Source organism: Thalassophryne amazonica, chromosome 22, assembly GCF_902500255.1.
Source record: "Thalassophryne amazonica chromosome 22, fThaAma1.1, whole genome shotgun sequence".
Lineage (NCBI taxonomy): Eukaryota > Metazoa > Chordata > Actinopteri > Batrachoidiformes > Batrachoididae > Thalassophryne > Thalassophryne amazonica.
Genome location: NC_047124.1, coordinates 37382184 through 37403492, shown reverse-complemented (window position 1 = coordinate 37403492; position 21309 = coordinate 37382184). Strand labels below are relative to the sequence as shown.

General features: G+C 44.9%; 1 protein-coding gene across 1 annotated transcript in view; it reads left to right on the top strand.

Moving 5' to 3' along the window:
- Window positions 1-16457, top strand: part of dennd5b (DENN/MADD domain containing 5B) — a 215476-nt gene extending 199019 nt beyond the window's left edge. Inside the window, exons 20-22 of the mRNA XM_034163218.1 lie at window positions 7071-7197; window positions 14922-15063; window positions 15808-16457. Coding sequence (XP_034019109.1) covers window positions 7071-7197; window positions 14922-15063; window positions 15808-15991 — 453 coding nt within the window. The 3' untranslated portion in view covers window positions 15992-16457. The remainder of the gene's footprint in view (window positions 1-7070; window positions 7198-14921; window positions 15064-15807) is intronic.
- The last annotated feature ends 4852 nt before the right edge of the window (window positions 16458-21309 follow it).

Here is a 21309-nt window from a genome sequence, read left to right as displayed (position 1 = left end):
TCTTTTTCCTGGTTCTCTCCCTCAGCCCCAACCAGTCCCAGCAGAAGACTGCCCCTCCCTGAGCCTGGTTCTGCTGGAGGTTTCTTCCTGTTAAAAGGGAGTTTTTCCTTCCCACTGTAGCCAAGTGCTTGCTCACAGGGGGTCGTTTTGACCGTTGGGGTTTTACATCATTATTGTATGGCCTTGCCTTACAATATAAAGCGCCTTGGGGCAACTGTTTGTTGTGATTTGGCGCTATATAAAAAAATTGATTGATTGATTGATTGATTGATCTGTTATGACACCGCACCGAGCCGCTAACCGATCGGATGTTATGACGCCTCATGGAGCGACTGATCTGTTATGACACCGCACCGAGCCACTAACCGATCGGATGTTATGACACCTCACGGAGCGACTGATTGATGCGTTATGACACCGCACTGAACATGTTTTCACTATTATTTAATTTCTTTGTGCGACTGACATCGTTATTCAAGCATTCAAAAGGCGATTCCTGTCGCCACACAACTCCAACCACACACGAGAAAGTTTTTTGACAGTTATTGAAAGAAACCTTGTCTACCTCACCAGATAGAGTTGTGATGTCATCACGCGTAGGCACTGTCTAGTGGGATCTTGAAAATTTCTTTTTTATACAAATGAAAAAAATGACATATTTTACAAAAGCACATTTATTTGTAAACACCAACACGTTACATTGGTTCACTTGTGTTGGTTTTTACATAGAATGAATGAATCAACCAATCAGTATGAGTGGAGGCTTAGCTTACCCATAATCCCTTTGGGCATCTGTGTGTTAATGTTCAAATCTTCAGAATTAGTGCATTATTTTAAAATTAACAGATCACTTATATATCACTTTGTACATTTTAAGAGTTTACATTAATGTAGTTATTCTATCCGGAATAATATTATTTATAAAGCAAAACCATAATTCAAAACTGCTTTCCATTTCAAGACCTCTGCCTCATCACTGGATCACTGAATCCTGTCAGGGTGAATGATGCTTTCCTACAGCAGGGGGCAGAGTGCTTAAAGACAGAAGCGCTGCTCATTGGCTGTTTGGGTTTGTGATCACCGTTGGTTCTGTTAGAAGCTTTGGCGGTTTTTAACCCTCTGGGGTCGTAGCCGTCGTATACGATGGCTAAGACCAAGCTTTACTAAATTATAAATAAGTTAACTCCGCGGACTTTCAAGCCAGCCATCGGCCATCTTTGTACTCCTCATAGAAGCTGTGTGATGACGTGCGCAGTGTGAGTGTCCAATCAGAATTGGTTCACCGTCACATGGTTTTCCAAAATCCAATCATAGGGCAGATTTACCTCACGTGAAAAGCCAAAGATCATTTTCAGGAGTGATGTGTTACTAGTTGTCTTGTTTGAATAGCCCCCTGGGTGCTCCAGTGAGAACATACTATTAGTACATACTCAGTGCGCCCTGCGCCATTACGCACAGCGATCAGTGAAAGCAGACAGAGAGCCTCTGATGACAATCTCACGTGCTCAAACAAAGAGTGTGTAACTATCAGGATTGATCCACTACTTTGCATGTGAATGTTACTGGATAACTCTGTTGCTTTCTCTGCGTAAAGCACTGTTTACCATATCAGTGGACAACAAAACGCATAGACCATTTTGTATATATTGTTCAAAATGTGCATTTGTTTGTTTCAACCTTTTTGTTGTACAGTCTTTCACACAAGACCTCAAATTACCTTTATAAAGTGTCAAAACAGTTGTTTATTATAGTTTGCTGTGTGTTTTGAATAAATGTGTGTGGAAAATTATTTTTGCTTTACTTTTTCCTTTCTTATTTCTGATCGTAAACCTTGCTGTTTCTTTTGTTTTTGCTACCTTGGTGTGTGTGTGTGTGTGTGTGTGTGTGTGTGTGTGTGTGTGTGTGTGTGTGTGTGTGTGTGTGTGTGTGAGCAGCTGTTTGTTTTTGCTACCCGGCTGTGTGAGCAGCTGTTTGTTTTTGCTACCTTGGTGTGTGTGTGTGTGTGTGTGTGTGTGTGTGTGTGTGTGTGTGTGTGTGTGTGTGTGTGTGTGTGTGTGTGTGTAAAAAGACAGGAGGCAGAGCTGGAGGTGGCAGAGCAGATGATGTTGAGATTCTCTGGGAGTGACAAGAATGGACAAGATTAGGAATGAACATATCAGAGGGACAGCTCAGGTGGGACGGTTTGGAGACAAAGTCAGAGAGGCAAGATTGAGATGGTTTGGACATGTGCAGAGGAGGGACCCAGGGTATATAGGGAGAAGGATGCTGAGGATGGAGCCACCAGGCAGGAGGAGAAGAGGGAGGACAAAGAGGAGGTTCATGGATGTGCTGAGAGAGGACATGCAGGTGGTTGGTGTGACAGAGGAAGATACAGAGGGACAGGGTGAGATGGAAAACGATTGATCTGCTGTGGCGCCCCCTAACGGGAACAGCCGAAAGACAAAGGTGTGTGTGTGTGAGAGAGAGAGCAGTTTTGTTTTTGCTACCTGGATTTGTTACCGGCTGTTTGTTTTTGCTACCTTGGTGTGTGTGTGTGTGTGTGTGTGTGTGAGAGCAGCTGTTTGTTTTTGCTACCTGGCTGTGTGAGCAGTTGTTTGTTTTTGCTACCTGGATGTTGTGAAAGTGTAGGTACACGGACCCACAACAGGGGGCGTTAATGAACGGACAATGGATAAGCCAAAAGTAAAAATTTAATGTTGTAAATTGTGCACAACGGAATACAGACAACAATCACTTTGGAACTACAGTCAATTACACGTTGGGTGACGTGTGGGCAGGCTTGAGGATAGGAGACGCCCGTCCAGAACCGAGCTGGATCCCACACGGCCCTCACCGCCAACGGACCTGAAGAACACCGGAGCCGCCAAGTCCTGGGTCCCCAAGTGGTCACCATCTCCAGCTGTCAGACCTGGTACTGCTGGCAGAGAACAGAAACAGCACAGGTGAGTGTGAGTACGCACACTCAGTAATCCCACAGTCTGTGTTCTTTTGGGAGGGAGCACCTCCACCTCCAGTCACACACTCGTGCAGCTCCTGTCTAACCACTTATCTGGTTGGGGTGTGAAGCGAAGCAGTCGCTGATCACACCAAACGCCAATCCCACAGATAAGGCACACCACAGGAAAATGGCTGCAAAGAAGTTCAGACTTTAAGTCAGAGTTAAGTGTAGCAGAGAAATTACCTCCAGGGTAGCTGATTTCTCGGCGAGGAGGTGGAGTTGCAGTCCGGCCTTTATGGTGATGGTGATGAGTTGAATGAGTGACAGCTGGTGCTGATGAAGAGTGACAGCTGTCACTCCCAGTGGCTCCGGCGCCCTCTCGAGCTTGAAGCCCGCACTCCAAGCAGGGCGCCATCTGGTGGTGGTGGGCCAGCAGTACCTCCTCTTCAGCGGCCCACACAACAATGGATTTGTTACTGGCTGTTTGTTTTTGCTACCTTGGTGTGTGTGTGTGTGTGTGTGTGTGTGTGTGTGTGTGTGTGTGTGTGTGTGTGTGTGTGTGAGTGAGCAGCTGTTTGTTTTTGCTACCCGGATTTGTTATTGGCTGTTTGTTTTTGCTGCCTGGATTTGTAACTGGCTGTTTGTTTTTGCTACCTTGGTGTATGTGTGTGTGTGTGTGTGTGTGTGTGTGTGTGAGAGAGAGAGAGAGAGAGCAGTTGTTTGTTTTTGCTCCCTGGATTTGTTACTGGCTGTTTGTTTTTGCTACCTGGCTGTGTGAGCAGCTGTTTGTTTTTGTTACCTTGGTGTGTGTGTGTGTGTGTGTGTGTGTGAGTGAGCAGCTGTTTGTTTTTGCTACCCGGATTTGTTATTGGCTGTTTGTTTTTGCTGCCTGGATTTGTAACTGGCTGTTTGTTTTTGCTACCTTGGTGTATGTGTGTGTGTGTGAGAGAGAGAGAGAGATCAGTTGTTTGTTTTTGCTCCCTGGATTTGTTGCTGGCTGTTTGTTTTTGCTACCTGGCTGTGTGAGCAGCTGTTTGTTTTTGTTACCTTGGTGTGTGTGTGTGTGTGTGTGTGTGTGTGTGTGTGTGTGTGTGTGTGTGTGTGTGTGTGTGTGTGTGTGTGTGACAACTCAGCCACATGGGGTGTGCAGCCAGTACATTCTGAGTGCCGGTCCCAAGCCCGGATAAATGAGGAGGGTTGCATCAGGAAGGGCATCCGGCGTAAAACCACCGAACTATGCAGACTCAGAATCAAATTCCCATACCGGATCGGTCGCGGCCCGGGTTAACAACGTCTGCCACCGGTGCTATTGCCCAACAGGGTGCCGGTGGAAATTGGGCTACTGCTGGGCGAAGACGACGAAGAAGAGGAGGAAAATGTTGCCATGAACAGCGGGAGAAGAAGAAAATTAGAAGGGTGGAAATGAGAGTGGGGACTTTGAATGTTGGTAGTATGACTGGTAAAGGGAGAGAGCTGGCTGATATGATGGAGAGGAGAAAGGTAGACATATTGTGTGTGCAAGAGACCAAGTGGAAGGGAAGTAAGAGCAGGAGCATCGGCGGTGGGTACAAGTTGTGTCACTAGACAGCACAGGATGGTTGTTTGTAGGATGACTTTAGAGGTAAAGAAGAAGAAGAGAGTGAGAGCTCAACAAAGGATCAGATGGTGGAAGCTGAAGGAGTAAGACTGTTGTGTGAAATTTAGCGAGCAGGTGAGAGAAGCACTAGTTGGAGGGGAAGCAGTTTTGGACAACTGGAAAAGTACTGCAGATGTGGTGAGGGAGACAGCTAGGACAGTACTGGGTATGACATCTGGACAGTGAAGGAAGACAAGGAGACTTGGTGGTGGAATGAAGAGGTCCAGGAAAGCATAAGGAGAAAGAGGTTGGCGAAAAAGTTTTGGGATAGTCGGAGAGATGAAGAAAGGAGATGTGATGTAAGGTGAAAAGAGAAGTGGCAAAAGCAAAGGAAAAGGCATATTGCGAGCTGTACAAGAAGTTGAATAGTAAGGAAGGAGAAAAGGACTTGTACCGATTGGCCAGACAAAGGGACAGAGCTGGAAAGGATGTGCAGCAGGTTAGGGTGGTAAAAGATGCACATGGTAATGTGCTGACAAGTAAGGAGTGTGTGCTGAGAAGGTGGAGGGAATATTTTGAAGAGTTGATGAATGAAGAAAATGAGCGAGAGAAAAGGCTGGATGATGTGGTGAGAGTAAATCAGGAAGTACAAGAGATTAGCAAGGAAGAAGTGAGGGCTGCTATGAAGAGGATGAAGAGTGGAAAGGCAGTTGTTCTAGATGACATTCCAATGGAGGCATGGAAATGTCTAGGAGAGATGGCAGTAGAGTTTCTAACCAGATTGTTTAATAAAATCTTGGAAAGTGAGAGGATGCCTGAGGAGTGGAGACGAAGTGTGCTGGTTCCTATTTTCAAGAACAAGGGTGATGTGCAGAGCTGCAGTAACTACAGAGGCATAAAGCTGATCAGCCACAGCATGAAGTTATGGGAAAGAGTAGTAGAAGCTAGGCTTAGAAAACAGGTGAAGATCTGTGAGCAGCAATATGGTTTCATGCCGAGAGCACTACAGATGCAATGTTTGCTCTGAGAATACTGTTGGAAAAGTACAGAGAAGGACAGAAAGAGTTACATTGTGTGTTTGTGAACTTAGAAAAAGCTTATGATAGGGTGCCAAGAGAAGAGTTGTGGTATTGTATGAGGAAGTCTGGAGTGGCAGAGAAGTATGTTAGGGTCGTGCAGGACATGTACAAGAATAGTGTGACAGCGGTGAGATGCGCAGTCGGAATGACAGACTCATTCAAGGTGGAGGTGGGATTACACCAAGGATCAGCTCTGAGTCCTTTCTTGTTTGCAGTGGTGATGGACAGGTTGACAGATGAGATCAGACAGGAGTCCCCATGGACTATGATGTTTGCAGATGACATTGTGATCTGTTGTGAGAGTAGAGAGCAAGTTGAGTCTAGTCTGGAGAAGTGGAGATATGCTTTGGAGAGAAGGGGAATGAAAGTCAGTAGAAGCAAGACTGAGTACATGTGTGTGAATGAGAGGGAGCCCAGTGGAATAGTGCAGTTACAAGGAGTAGAAGTGGCGAAAGTAGATGAGTTTAAATATTTGGGGTCAACTGTTCAAAGTAATGGAGAGTGTGGTAGAGAGGTGAAGAAGAGAGTGCAGGCAGGGTGGAGTGGGTGGAGAAAGGTGGCAGGAGGGATTTGTGACCAAAGAATATCAGCAAGAGTGAAGGAGAAAGTTTACAAGACAGTAGTGAGACCAGCTATGTTGTATGGTTTAGAGACGGTGGCACTAACAAAAAGACAGGAGGCAGAGCTGGAGGTGGCAGAGCTGAAGATGTTGAGATTCTCTTTGGGAGTGACAAGAATGGACAAGAGTAGGAATGAACATATCAGAGGGACAGCTTAGGTGGGACGGTTTGGAGACAAAGTCAGAGAGGTGAGATTGAGATGGTTTGGACATGTGCAGAGGAGGGAACCAGGGTATATAGGGAGAAGGATGCTGAGGATGGAGCCACCAGGCAGGAGGAGAAGAGGGAGGACAAAGAGGAGGTTTATGGATGTGCTGAGGGAGGACATGCAGGTGGTTGGTGTGACAGAGGAAGATACAGAGGACAGGGTGAGATGGAAATGATTGATCTGCTGTGGCGCCCCCTAATGGGAACAGCCGAAAGACAAAGAAGAAGGTGTGTGTGTGTGAGAGAGAGAGAGCAGTTGTTTGTTTTTGCTACCTTGGTGTGTGTGTGTGTGTGTGTGTGTGTGTGTGTGTGTGTGTGTGTGTGTGTGAGCAGCTGTTTGTTTTTGCTACCTGGCTGTGTGAGTAGTTTGTTTTTGCTACCTGGATTTGTTACTGGCTGTTTGTTTTTGCTACCTTGGTGTGTGTGTGTGTGAGTGTGTGTGCAGCTGTTTGTTTTTGCTACCTGGCTGTGTGAGCAGCTGTTTGTTTATTGCTACCCTGGTGTGTGTGTGTGCAGCTGTTTGTTTTTGCTACCTGGCTGTGTGAGCAGCTGTTTGTTTTTGCTACCTTGGTGTGTGTGCGTGTGTGTGTGTGAGAGAGCAGCTGTTTTTGGCTGTGTGAGCAGCTCTCCTCTCTCCTGTCTGTGCTCAGAGAGGCAGCCTGACTGTCCTGCTGTGTGGTGAGAGCAGTTTGGTCAGCGCTCTGCAACACGTCTTCCATCACGGCTTCAGAGCTGCTCGCTTCTTCCACAAGAATGTTTTCGTCTGGGATTTTGTGGGTAAGTGTGGGGCTGCAGCGCCTCCTGCTGATGAGTAATTAAAAAATAAATTATGACCTTGTTTGTCTTTTTTTGGGGGGGGGATTTAATGATTGTTGTTTAAGTCAAATAAACACCCATCGGACTAAATCACCACATTGGCACAAAGAACAGATACAGTTGTATGTAAAAGTTTGATGATTTTTATGATTCTCCTTTATAAATCATTGGTTGTTTGGATCAGTAATTTCAGTTAAATATATCATATAGCAGACAAACAGTGATATTTTATAGGATTTACAGAAAATGTGCAATAATTCTTTAAACAAAAGTAGACAGGTGCATAAATGTGGGCACCCCAACAGAAAAAATACATCAATATTTAGTAGATCCTTCTTTTGCAGAAATATCAGCCTCTAAATGCTTCCTATAGCTTCAAATGAGAGTCTGGATTCTGGTTGAAGGTATTTTGGACCATTCTTCTTTACAAAACATCTCAGGTTTGTTGGTTTCTGAGCATGGACAGCCCGCTTAAAATCACACCACAGATTTTCAATAATATTCAGGTCTGGGGACTGAGATGGTCATTCCAGAACGTTGTACTTGTTCCTCTGCATGAATGCCTTAGTAGATTTTGAGCAGTGTTTAGGGTCGTTGTCTTGTTCACAGATCCAGCCCTGGAACAACTTCAACTTTGTCACTGATTCATGAACATTGATCTCAATCTCAAAATTAACAATTGCAAATATATTGATAATATAAATAATAAAAGTATTAATTACATTTAAAACCCCTGTGTTTCATTTCTTAGAGTGCGGGGGCTTCATGTACGCAGACCTGTGTGAATTTCCTACTGAAACATTGCGTACGCCAAAACGCAGAACCTGGCGTAAACACAAAAATATCCAGATGTGTCAGAGTGTGCGTACGCATGGATCCAAGCACGTTCCGTTTGTACATCCCACTGAACGTGGAATGGTGCACACGTGCACACGCACCGTGCTTCTCCATCTCCACTCCTCTGAATATGCAAAAACATGTATTTTTTTTTAACCAGGTTAGTCACCTTGAGATTCAAGATCTGTTTTGCAAGGGAGACCAAAATTCTCCAGTCCATCTAACCTGCATGTCTTTGGATGTGGGAGGAAACTGGAGCACCCGGAGGGAACCCACACAAACGCGGGGAGAACATGGAAACTCCACATAAACATGAAACGGAGAAAGAGTAGTGGGAGCGTGTGTGTGTGTGTGTGTGTGTGTGTGTGTGTGTGTGTGTGTGTGTGTGTGTGTGTGTGTGTGTGTGTGTGTGTGTGTGTGTGTGAGGCCGTAACACTGTGAGCTCAGAGCAGCACACACACACTGCAGTAAAAAAAAGTGAGGGTTAGAAATAGTAAAATAAAAAAATTGTCATGTCAGTGTCGCTCATTTCGTGATGGGGCATGAAAAAGAAGCGTGAGACTGGGCTGCCCCACCCATGCTGTTCTTCAGAATGAATGAGTCGTGTGTTGAACCAGACCACTGAGCCGCCATGCTAGTTAGATCCATCCGCGCATCACATATGATTTGAACATTGAAATGAAATGGAATGAAAATGTTTCCGATTAACAAAAACAAATTCATCATGTGATGGCGCCGTTACAGCTGATTACATTCAGGAAACCACCTCTCGCTGCACATTGTGCTTCATTGGTGGGATGTGATGTACCTGGATGACATTCAGATGATTGTGTTCCACACAGCTGGTGGCTCAGCTGACTGATCGGCCAGCTCACGCTGAAATGCCCCTGATGCCAGGAGGCCCAGTGTGGGCAGCACGTGTGTGAGCACAGACAACCTCTGGGCCCTTGCCGCAGTTCCTTGATAATCGGAATCAGCTTATGAGCCAATTATTGTCGTTTGTAAGTAAATCCTCGCGTTCCCTGAATACACACTCACGTCGGATTGCACCATTTGTAAAGTCCTCTAACAACACTACTGCAGCCACTGTTAGCGCCATTTCCCGCATCACTTTGCACGTTTTTATTTCCACCCATATAACTGCAAACTCGTGGGTGTGTTAAATGTTCATCAGTGTGTCTCTGATGTTCCTCATCACTCTGATGACTTTATGTTTTCACACTATTAACGGTTCCCAGCGTCACCTCTACGTTTCCCCACAGTGGAACAACAGCTGTAGAAACGTGTGGACGTCAGCCAGGATTTGTGCGTGACGCACCGCACATTCCCACGGTCATTTCACTTTTGATACATCTGAACATTGGCGTGTTTTTGTGCGTATGCAACCTTGGTACATGCGGCTCCTGGTCCACAGGCATGTTGGAACCAGGGTTTATCTCCGGATTCTGTTGTGTGAAACAAATGAAAAGCAACACCTCCCCATGGAGGCGACCCCAGTCCATCACAGGTTCACAGACAGACACCGCCAGCACCTGTTCACAGCTTCCTCCTCCAGTCAAGACCGGTTCTTGCTCACAGCCAGGTGGACTGGAACCATGCAGGAGAAATGCCTTGGTGAAGCAGCACGCTGACATCACAGACTCTGTATATCATGGACGGAGCCGGCGCGTCACCCGCTGGTTTTCTACAGAGACCCAGAAGAGTCCAAATGCAGCTCGTATCTGGGCTCAGTTCTGTACGGCACCATGTTCACAGCAGCTAAAACACAAACTCATTAATGCATAAAAGGGCGGCGTGTGGATGATGACAAGCACCTGGACATGCCCCTCCCTCTGAGTCCAACTCCCCTAACCTGGGTTTGGGTGTTTATTAAATCATATTTTGGGGACTGCACAGTGGTTCTCCTCCTAACGCTTTACTTTGGACCTTCTTTCCAAGATGGCGCCTGTGGCTGGCGTGGCCGTCGCTTGGCTCCTGTTGTGTTGGTTACTAATGGCCACTTTTACGACATTTGTTATTTTAGCAGCCCGACTAGCAGATGGAGGTGTCTTGGCTTTACGGACTTACGATCGGGACTCTTTGTTTCATATCAAGGAGACAATGGAGAGCCTATTTGCTTCACGCGACAGGTTCAACCAGGCGTTTCCTCCGCCCCTAACTATCGGCTCCAACTCACCTGATTATCCGCTGCTGTTGAGGGCGCCATGTAAGATCCGCAGGAGACTGAGGAAAAAAGCCTTTTGGATAAGAGGAGAAGAGGCTCGCGGGCTGGTGTCCAGGTGAAGAGAAGGTGTGCAGCGGCGCGTTTGGGCGCCAGCACCGGTGGCCGAGGACGGGCTCGCTTCCTCTACCACATTCCTCTCTTTGATGTGTGCGATGGCACATCTGCATCGACACCTGTTCGGTTAGGTATGGGTGTTCTAGACTTTTCTCAGCGCTGGTATCCTGGTGGCGTAGTTCCATCGCTACTGTGCACTTCCGTGTTTATGCCTCCGCCTGCACGGATCAGCCGGAGTCCATGTGACCACTGTCTTCATCCTATCCCATTGCGAGCCTCAGACAGCGCCTACGTGATGTCGTCCACCTTGCGCCTTGGTTTATTGAACATGCGTTCAATCGCCAATAAATCATTTTCCCTGAATGATCTTATATCAACGGAAATGTTGGACTTAATGTGCCTTTCGGAGACTTGGCAGTGAGAAGAGGAATTTCTTCATTTAAATGAGCTCTGCTCTGCTGGGTTCTGTGTCCTTGGGAAGCCCCGCCCCTGTCATCGTGGTGGGGGCCTTGCCATCGTTTATAAAGAGGATTGTGTGTGTAAAGGGGTACAGTCACAGGATTTTCCCTCCTTTGAATCACAGTTGGTCAAGGTGGGTTTCTCAAACCCATTTTTCTGTGTGTTGGTTTATCGCCCCCCAGGTCCTGCTACTGCCTTTCTTAAGGATTTCAGTGACTTTTTATCCTCTATTATAACGTTGGAATCTGTTTTAATTCTTGGAGATTTTAACCTTCATGTTGATGACAAGTTATCTTGCTCTGCTATGGAGCTTTTATCGTTGGCTGAAGCTTTTAATTTTGTGCAACATGTTTCTGAGCCCAGTCACCAAAAGGGTCACATTTTAGATTTAGTTTTTACGCTTGGCCTAGACATTTTAAATATGTCTATAAAAGATGTCCACTTGAGCGACCATAGTCTTGTTTCGTTTGACCTGCATTCCAGCTCTGATCAGAAGCCCTTAGAAGTTAAGTCTCGGAGGCGTATCATCACTGCTGAAACTGCAGAAAGATTTTCTTCTATGTTTAATCCTTGTTTGTTCACTGATTTTCTTGATGTGGACATTTTTATCCAGTGTTTTAACCAACACTGTGATTCTATTCTTGATCAGTTGGCTCCTGTTAAATACAACGTGTCTTTACAGAAAAATGAGTGCCCTTGGATTAATGAAGAGCTCTTAAGTCTGAAGAGACTGTGTCGAAGGACTGAACGCCTGTGGAAATCCTCTAAACTTGAGGTTCACAGGCTTCATCTCAGGGAGCTGGTTCTATCATATAACAAACTGGCTGAGAGTGCCCGTTCTGTCTACATACGTCAGCTGGTGTCTGTGAATAAGAAGAATCCCAGAGTGTTGTTTGATACAATCAACTCTCTTGTATGTCCTGCTGCTTCAGTTACTCCTGTGTTTTCTGAAGCTGACAGCAATGCTTTTTTGAGTTTTTTCACTGACAAAATCAAGTTGATTAAGGATAAAATTCCACCCTCCCTGTGTGGTACTTCTACTGTTATTGAGCCTGTTCCCAGCATTTGGTCTTCATTTAGGGCTGTGACACTTGCTGATATTTCGGCATTGGTGAGCAAGATGAAACCTTCCTCTTGCTCATTGGACATCCTTCCCTACAGGCTCTTTATTAAAGTATTTGAGGTAATTGGTCCGTGCGTTACTAGAATGGTAAATCTTTCTTTGTCCACCTGTGTGTTTCCCAGTGCTTTTAAGCATGCCATAGTGTTGCCTCTACTGAAAAAAACAGGTTTAAATCAAATGGAGCTAAGTAGTTTTAGACCTATTTCTAAGCTCCCATTCCTGTCTAAGATCCTCGAGAGGGTGGTTTCAGACCAACTGACACTCTTACTGGATCAGAATAACATTCATGACAGGTTTCAGTCCGGCTTTCGTAGACAACACTCTACGGAAACGGCTCTTTTGAAAGTGTCCAGCGACATTATGATGTCTGCTGATGCTGCGAAATCCACCGTGTTGGTTCTTTTGGATTTGTCCTCTGCCTTTGATACTGTTGACCACCAGGTCCTGCTGAATAGACTGAGGGATCATGTCGGACTGTCGGGGTCAGTTCTTCGGTGTTTTTTTTCATATCTGTCTGGGCGCAGCTTTAGCATTTTTGCTAACCAGATAAGGTCAGAGTCTGCGGACCTGTTATGTGGAGTCCCTCAGGGTTCTGTATTGGGCCCCATTTTGTTTTTATTGTACTTGATCCCTTTAGGTAGGATCATTCAAAGATTTACTGATGTCTTTTACCAGTTATTTGCAGATGACATCCAGCTTTACTGCTCCTTTAAGCCATCTGAGATTAAGAGGCTTGATTCCCTCCTCCATTGTTTGGTGGAAATTAAACAATGGATAACGAATAACTTTCTTCATCTTAACGCAGACAAAACAGAGACATTGGTTATTGCCCTTGATGCCCATATTCCAGGTATTCAGCAGTACTTGGGAGACCTGGGCCAGTCTGCTAAATCATGTCTTTGAAACCTGGGTGTCATTTTTGACAAGGACATGTCATTGGTACAGCATTGTAAACAGCTGACGAGGAATTGCTTCTTTCAATTAAGAAACCTCACTAAGCTCAGGAAAATGGTGTCTCGAAATGATTTAGAGCTTATTATTCATGCTTTTGTGTCAACACGTTTAGACTATTGTAACAGTTTGTTTTCATGTCTAAACAAGGAGTTGCGTCGACTGCAGTTGGTACAGAACTCTGCAGCAAGAATTCTGACACAAGCTAACAGAAGGACTCATATTTCCCCAATTTTAAAGGAACTTCATTGGCTGCCAGTGTCCTTCAGGATCAATTTTAAAATTTTGGTTTTAACTTTTAGAGCTCTACATGGCCAGGCGCCTCCCTATATCTGTGACCTCATCCAGCCTTATGCCCCTGCCAGGGCTTTGAGGTCTGTGGACCAAAATCTGTTGATGGTTCCTTGCACCCATTTTGCAACCAGAGGAGAGCGATCCTTCCAGGCTGTTGCTCCCAGGCTTTGGAATGGTCTCCCGCTCTCTCTGCACTCACTGGACTCTGTCGATACTTTTAAAAGCCAACTTAAGACTTTCTTTTTTACTCAAGCGTTTTCTTAGCTTTTAGGCTGCTCTGTGATCCTATGTTACGTTTGATGTTTTTTTAAATGTCTCAGCCATTGTCTGATGTTTTGTGTGGTGTACTGTGCTTTTATGTTGTGAAGCACCTTGTGGCTCTTGTCTGTGAAAGGTGCTATATAAATAAAATTTACTTACTTACTTACTTTGTTGTGGACATTAAAACGAGTGGCATATTTCTTCAGTAATCACACGTTAAATGGATCTAACGGGTGTAGCTACCAACAGCTGCTAAAACATTAAATCCGGCGACAGTTTGACTCAGTGTGTCTCCTGCAACAGAGACGTCTGATCCATAAGGACATTGGTCCACAACAAGAAGACTGATTATTCCAGGTGTTTGTCCTAAAATGCTCCCAGCGGGCAGACACGGTCTCCATGACCAGACGCATCGAGCGGACTCTGAGACGCTCCATTCAGCAGCTGTCACTCAAAGCGGCCACGCCCCCAATTATACAGAAATTTCATAAAATGTCTTAAACTACGACGTTGGAAAAATCACCCCCCCCCCCCCCCCCCACTGCGGAGTTGTTTGACTGCCTCAGTGACTTCCACCAGGGAAATTGATGAAAATCCTCCATCAGCTTCCAGTTCTGCCCCTCTCTTCACCCGAGTGTCAAGAACATGTGGCCTCAGATCAGATGGTAAAATCACAAAATCATTCATCGATCTTCAGCCTATAGGGTGCTGTGGTACCATGTCCACTTATGAGTATCCTTATATTTGAACATGGTGTTCATTATGGACAGTCTGTGACTAGCACAGAAGTCTAATTACAAATGACTGCTTGATTTAGATCGGGGAGGCTGTTCCTCCCAATCACATCTCTCCAGGTGTCTCTGTCATTGCCCACATGTGCGTTGAAGTCCCCCAGCAGAACAATGGAGTCCCCCACTGGAGCCTCATTCAGGGACTCCAAGAAGGCTGAATACTCCAAACCGCTGTTCAGTGCAGACACACAAACAGCAGAGTCTTGATCTTGATAAAGTTAATGACTTCAGTGGTCGGGATAGTATCAGCAAAATCCATAACTCCAGGTGAACTTTTCACACCATCTGGACTGGGACCAACACGTTCATATATATAAAGAATTATATAAATAGTCTGATTGTTTTCTGTGTTTGTTTTGACAAATGGTGTCTGTACAAATGTGGGACTGAGTTTCAACAAATGTAACGGAAAATGCAGATTTGTGGTGAACTTTCTTAAAAACATTGATCATATCCACATGGATTTATATTTGTCTGGTTGTCAGACACTAACCAAGATGGTGACGTTCTGGCAATAAGCGGATCACCGCGGTCGTCCATCTCATGATTCAGTAGGAATCAATGTTTGACACACACAATGATGTGGACGTCTTCTTGCGAGACGTGTTGTCTGCTCAGTGAAACACTTCCTGTCCGTCACTGTCAGAGCGCTGACATCACTAAAACTCCGCCTCCTCCCCTCCCCCTGCAGAGAAAGCTGTTGCTTACATGGAGTCTGCAGAGCCTCGTGGGAGCTGTCAATCACTGTGTGGCTACGTGTCAGCAGTCAGCTCCGCCCCCAGGAGCATCGGCAAGGACGGCAAGTTCCAGCTGCTGGTCTGCCTCGGAACCAGGTCAGTCCCCACAAACAGAACCATCATCGAGCCTGATCACATGACATCACGCACAGCTGAGACATGTTATTATTCACATTACAAATATCAGAATTACAAACCTAATTCAGAAAACTGAGTGAGCACAGAGGAGGTCAGTGAGGGAAGCCACCAAGACAGCAGGAGGAGTTAGAAGCTTCAGTGGCTGTGACTGGAGAGTTTCGTCAGCAGTCAGAGCTTCATGGTTGAGCAGAACACAGGAAGACTTTGTTTTTTGAAGGTGGAACAGAGTTGTTCTAAAGATTTCAGTTCCAGAAGACTCCTGGGAAAGTCGAGCCGAGACTTTGTGCGTTTTCTTGTCGTAAAAAAACCTTCTCAGCTCCACCATGAAGCTGTGTAACAGCTGACGCAACACACACAAGTTGCAGCAATCACAGCCCGGAAGTCAACTAAAGAGTGGTCTGGGTGTCGTGGTGGCTTCCCTCACACGGTCCTCCAGACAGACTTACCATGCGGTGTTTCTGAATGAAAATGTTCATGTGTTCACCCCTGACTCATCTAAAAAAAAAAAAAGAAGAAGAAAAGAGAATCGGCTGTAACAGTGATGATTTCCTGTCAGGTCACACGGAGATTTGACATCAAACCTGTTGTTTAGTAACTTTGGACATTTCGGTGTATTGATACGTACAAAGCTGACTCATTTGCATTAATTTGTAAACATATTTGAACTTTGACCTGGATGATGTGGTCTGTGTTGGTCTGCAGAGACCGCCTGCTGCCTCAGTGGCTCCCCCTGCTGGCAGACTGCCCTGTGATCCAGAGGATGTACGAGGACACCGCCCTGCTCCGGGACCGCCACGCCGTCACCGCTCTGATTGGAGTCCTGGAGACGCTCCACGACTTCCCAGTCACACTGGAGGCTTCACTGGTCAAAGGTGTTGACCTTTGACCTGTCACTCTGTGGGGTCAGGAGGACATGAAGCATGTGAGACAGGACCAGGAACTGTTCCTGCAGAGTCTTCAGTCCAAACTGCAGCCGTGTGTTGAGTTTGAACAACAGCTGCTGATACTGTCAAACAGAAACACTGCATCTGCAGCGCCACCTACATCACACACCTGCTGCTGCTAGCAGTCAGGGAAGGCGTGGCGCACAGCCTCTGAGCGTGCCACGGACCCGGCTGCAGATTATTTATTCTTCTGGTCTGTGTGTCATCAGAGGACCAGCGCGTGTCCACGAGCTAAACCCCTGTCCTCTGACGGGGGGGTCCATGCTGCGGCGAACACCCGCAGCCTCCTGAATTAGTCCCAGTTTGAAATCCAAACCAGGAGGAGGTTTTGCCTTGACGTTGGCTTTTTAGTCCGTTGCTGTATTTAGTTTTGGTTTTATTGTGTGAATGTATATTATAGTTTGGATTAAAGAGCAAAATGAGCTTTGAGCTGCTTCATCTGACAGAACGTCTCCTTTCTGTGGGGCGGAGTCACACCACAAGGGTGGAGTCACGTGTGGGTGGAGTCCTGTGTGGACTTTTCCAAGTCCTTTACCATGGAACATGACCTCAGTGTGCTGCAAAAAATTAATACAATGAGAAAAACACGTTGGAAAATCCATTAGAAACCAAATTATTCCACGTTAACATTCCAGTTAGAATGTGGACAAAATACTTGACTGTAGCGTTGCCTGGACGGGAGGTCTGGGTCTCACTCAGTGGACCGAAATAGGTCAGTGGAGGTCCTCAAAAGAACACTCAACATTTAGAGGACAGCGCCAAATAACACCTTACAGAGTAGAAGTGGGACATTTACCACGACTGAAAACGGACAGGAACAGTTTGCTGGTTGACAGATCTGGCAACTTGCTTCCGACGGACTGCGTGCTGAAAGACGCTCTTCTAATCAATCAATCAATCAATTTTTTTTATATAGCGCCAAATCACAACAAACAGTTGCCCCAAGGTGCTTTATATTGTAAGGCAAGGCCATACAATAATTATGTAAACCCCAACGGTCAAAACGACCCCCTGTGAGCAAGCACTTGGCTACAGTGGGAAGGAAAAACTCCCTTTTAACAGGAAGAAAACCTCCAGCAGAACCAGGCTCAGGGAGGGGCAGTCTTCTGCTGGGACTGGTTGGGGCTGAGGGAGAGAAGCAGGAAAAAGACATGCTGTGGAGGGGAGCAGAGATCGATCACTAATGATTAAATGCAGAGTGGTGCAAACAGAGCAAAAAGAGAAAGAAACAGTGCATCATGGGAACCCCCCAGCAGTCTACGTCTATAGCAGCATAACTAAGGGATGGTTCAGGGTCACCTGATCCAGCCCTAACTATAAGCTTTAGCAAAAGGAAAGTTTTAAGCCTAATCTTAAAAGTAGAGAGGGTGTCTGTCTCCCTGATCTGAATTGGGAGCTGGTTCCACAGGAGAGGAGCCTGAAAGCTGAAGGCTCTGCCTCCCATTCTACTCTTACAAACCCTAGGAACTACAAGTAAGCCTGCAGTCTGAGAGCGAAGCGCTCTATTGGGGTGATATGGTACTACGAGGTCCCTAAGATAAGATGGGACCTGATTATTCAAAACCTTATAAGTAAGAAGAAGAATATTAAATTCTATTCTAGAATTAACAGGAAGCCAATGAAGAGAGGCCAATATGGGTGAGATATGCTCTCTCCTTCTAGTCCCTGTCAGTACTCTAGCTGCAGCATTTTGAATTAACTGAAGGCTTTCCAGGGAACTTTTAGGACAACCTGAATAGTCCAGCCTAGAGGAAATAAATGCATGAATTAGTTTTTCAGCATCACTCTGAGACAAGACCTTTCTAATTTTAGAGATATTGCGCATATACAAAAAAGCAGTCCTACATATTTGTTTAATATGCGCTTTGAATGACATATCCTGATCAAAAATGACTCCAAGATTTCTCACAGTATTACTAGAGGTCAGGGTAATGCCATCCAGAGTAAGGATCTGGTTAGACACCATGTTTCTAAGATTTGTGGGGCCAAGTACAATAACTTCAGTTTTATCTGAGTTTAAAAGCAGGAAATTAGAGGTCATCCATGTCTTTATGTCTGTAAGACAATCCTGCAGTTTAGCTAATTGGTGTGTGTCCTCTGGCTTCATGGATAGATAAAGCTGGGTATCATCTGCGTAACAATGAAAATTTAAGCAATATCGTCTAATAATACTGCCAAGGTTGTATTCGTTTCTTCTATTTCTGTTTAACACTTCTTTTACTTTTTAAGTGCATCTATTGTGAATCTTATTCAACTAAATTTCTCCTGTTCTGAATCTTGGGAGTGGTTAGTGTTTCATTAGCGGTTAGCTTGCGCTAGCTCAGCTACACACTTGGTTGTTTTTTCTTTGCACATAGTACATTACTTCTAGGGTGACCAAAGGTCCTGTTTTCTCTGAGAAGCTGATCTGAATTTGTGTCTTTGGTTATAGATAGTATTTTGTAACAATTTTCTATCCACACAGAGGAAGTGTACTTTAAATATACTGAAATTATAAGGGATCTTTGAGTAAACTTCGAGTATCTCATTGCTGGGCCAAGTGTCCTGGATTTTCAGTAGTCAAAATATTGTCACCCTGATTACTTCATACTTTTCATTAATCAGGCGCGATGCTGGCAGATAGGGTGGAGCCGTGTCCGGACATTAGAGCAGGTTCTTAGTTCACTGGACTTAGATGTTACGGGCACTCCAGATGAGGTTTGTATTGGGCCATCTGGTGTGCCCGTCAGCATTAGCTTAGCAACGTTGGCTGCAGACGACGACTTTCAGGCGGTTGTTAGGTGGAGGACGTCATGTGGGGCTTAGTGCCCGGTTATGGTAAATGGACTGCATTTATATAGCACTTTGCTGTCTGCATCAGACTATCAGGTCTGGTTGACAGGTTAGGCTGGACGCAAATGCAGGACTCAGACAACAAGCTCTGTAAGCCGTAAGTCCCTTCACCTGCTCCGTTGTTTGCACTTGGGGTCGCCACAGCAAACCATCAGTGGACAAATTATCTTCTGATAAATTTTGGTCCGATAATTTTTAGACCGCTAACATATTTTTGCAAGCATGGTGAACAAAGCTTAACAGTTACAAACATTTATAAAGTCTGACATCAAAGATTTAAGTATCTACCTATTAAATGTTTTGTAGTAGATGTACAGTTCTGTCCTCTGCAAACAGAGAAGAGCTGGTTCCAGGAGAAACCGCTCTATCCTCTGCAGGCAAAGGAGAACTAGTCACAAAAAAAAAAACAAGCTCAGTTCTCTTGACCCCATACTGATATGCTGGCAATATCACCCAAGTCATCCAGAGGCATACAGTTTTAACTTATGGTTAAAATTTTAACCAAACTAATTTCAGAGAAGTTATTTAAATTAACGTCACGGCTGAAGTTTTATAAAGTGAAAATATCAGATATATTTTTTAGTTTTAAAGTAATGCACTAATTTTTAAGGTTTTATTGTGGTGGTGGTGTCTCCACAAAGTGCATTATGGGTAATCTCAGTACATTCACGACAGGAGAAATGCATTTGAGACGCTCTGATCAGGCTCCACACGGACAGCAGCATTAACACTTGCAAATCCAGCCTTTTCTCCCACCTCCTATTTTGACCAGAGGGGGTCAAAGGTCATTTACAACTCATTAGGTTGTAGTGTTTGGTGTTACATGAATGAGTCGGTGAATTTAATATGAACAAATTTCTAAATGCAGATGGTAAAGATAAAGGTGAGAACATGTTTTTGTAAATAAACACACACATCGGATGAATATTTATATTGTATCCTGTGAGAATGTTCAGTTTTTTAAAAAGTGGTGCAGAAGCTTCTGTTGATTAGGGAGAAGGACAGAAATACCAAAGAGCTTTACAGTAAAAAAAAAAAAAGACAGCTTTTACAGATGGGGAGATGAACATAAACCCACGTTAGCCTCAAACTCTACTGGAGTTTCAATTGAAGGAAATTAAATTTATCCCATGTAACCCATGTCAAATATTTAGGCAGTGTACTGGATGAGAATTTGAACCAGAAACAACACATTAGTTTGATCGACAAAAAAACAGTAAGATCATTTGGATTCATCAGCAAACTCAGACATTTTGTAGATAAGGCTTGTCCATTGACCCTGTATTATTCTTTGATTTACGGTAACATCATTTGGGCAAAACACATACCCGTCCAACCTCCGTAAAATTTACACACTGCTGAAACGTTTTTAAGACTGGCAACTTTTTCTAATTCAACAGAAGCTTCTGCACCACTTTTTAAAAAACTGAACTTTCTGACAGGCTCAACCCGCCTCAAACTCTGGTACTGACACATTCTGATCTAATGGCTGCACTTCCATAAGAAAAGGTGGCCTGATGAGTCATAAATGACCCCAGCGGTGCCATTTGGCACCACTCTGGTAGTTTTGGTGTTAAACTCTTTGTACACTCAACAAAAATATAAACACAACACTTTTGGTTTTGCTCCCATTTTGTATGAGATGAACTCAAAGATGTAAAACTTTTTCCACATACACAATATCACCATTTCCCTCAAATATTGTTCACAAACCAGTCTAAATCTGTGATAGTGAGCACTTCTCCTTTGCTGAGATAATCCATCCCACCTCACAGGTGTGCCATATCAAGATGCTGATTAGACACCATGATTAGTGCACAGGTGTGCCTTAGACTGCCCACAATAAAAGGCCACTCTGAAAGGTGCAGTTTTATCACACAGCACAATGCCACAGATGCTGCAAGATTTGAGGGAGCGTGCAATTGGCATGCTGACAGCAGGAATGTCAACCAGAGCTGTTGCTTGTGTATTGAATGTTCATTTCTCTACCATAAGCCGTCTCCAAAGGCATTTCAGAGAATTTGGCAAACTGAGTCCTCTAGAGAGACTGAATATGTGACAACCGCGCTCATCTATTTATTGGAGACCCGCGGGCATCGCTCCTCCTTCGACTTTTTTATTTATTTCATTCCCAAGACATGGTTTTCTATTGGAAGCGTCCTCTAGTGAACCCTAAGCAGGTGTTAGGCCATTATTTCAATGTGACAAACGCTCCCATTAAAACATGAAGGATTTACAACTGATTTTTTTTAAAAGACCTTCAGCCACAGGTGCAGCTGGCCTGAGGCCCCCCGCACGTGGCCTCAGCCACAGGTGCAGCTGGCCCGAGGCCCCTCGCACGTGGCCTGCGGGAAAGCACCCAAGAGGCCTTGGAAATTTCACGGGAGGGCGAGCTCCCCTGACATAAGAATACGCGTACGATTATTAG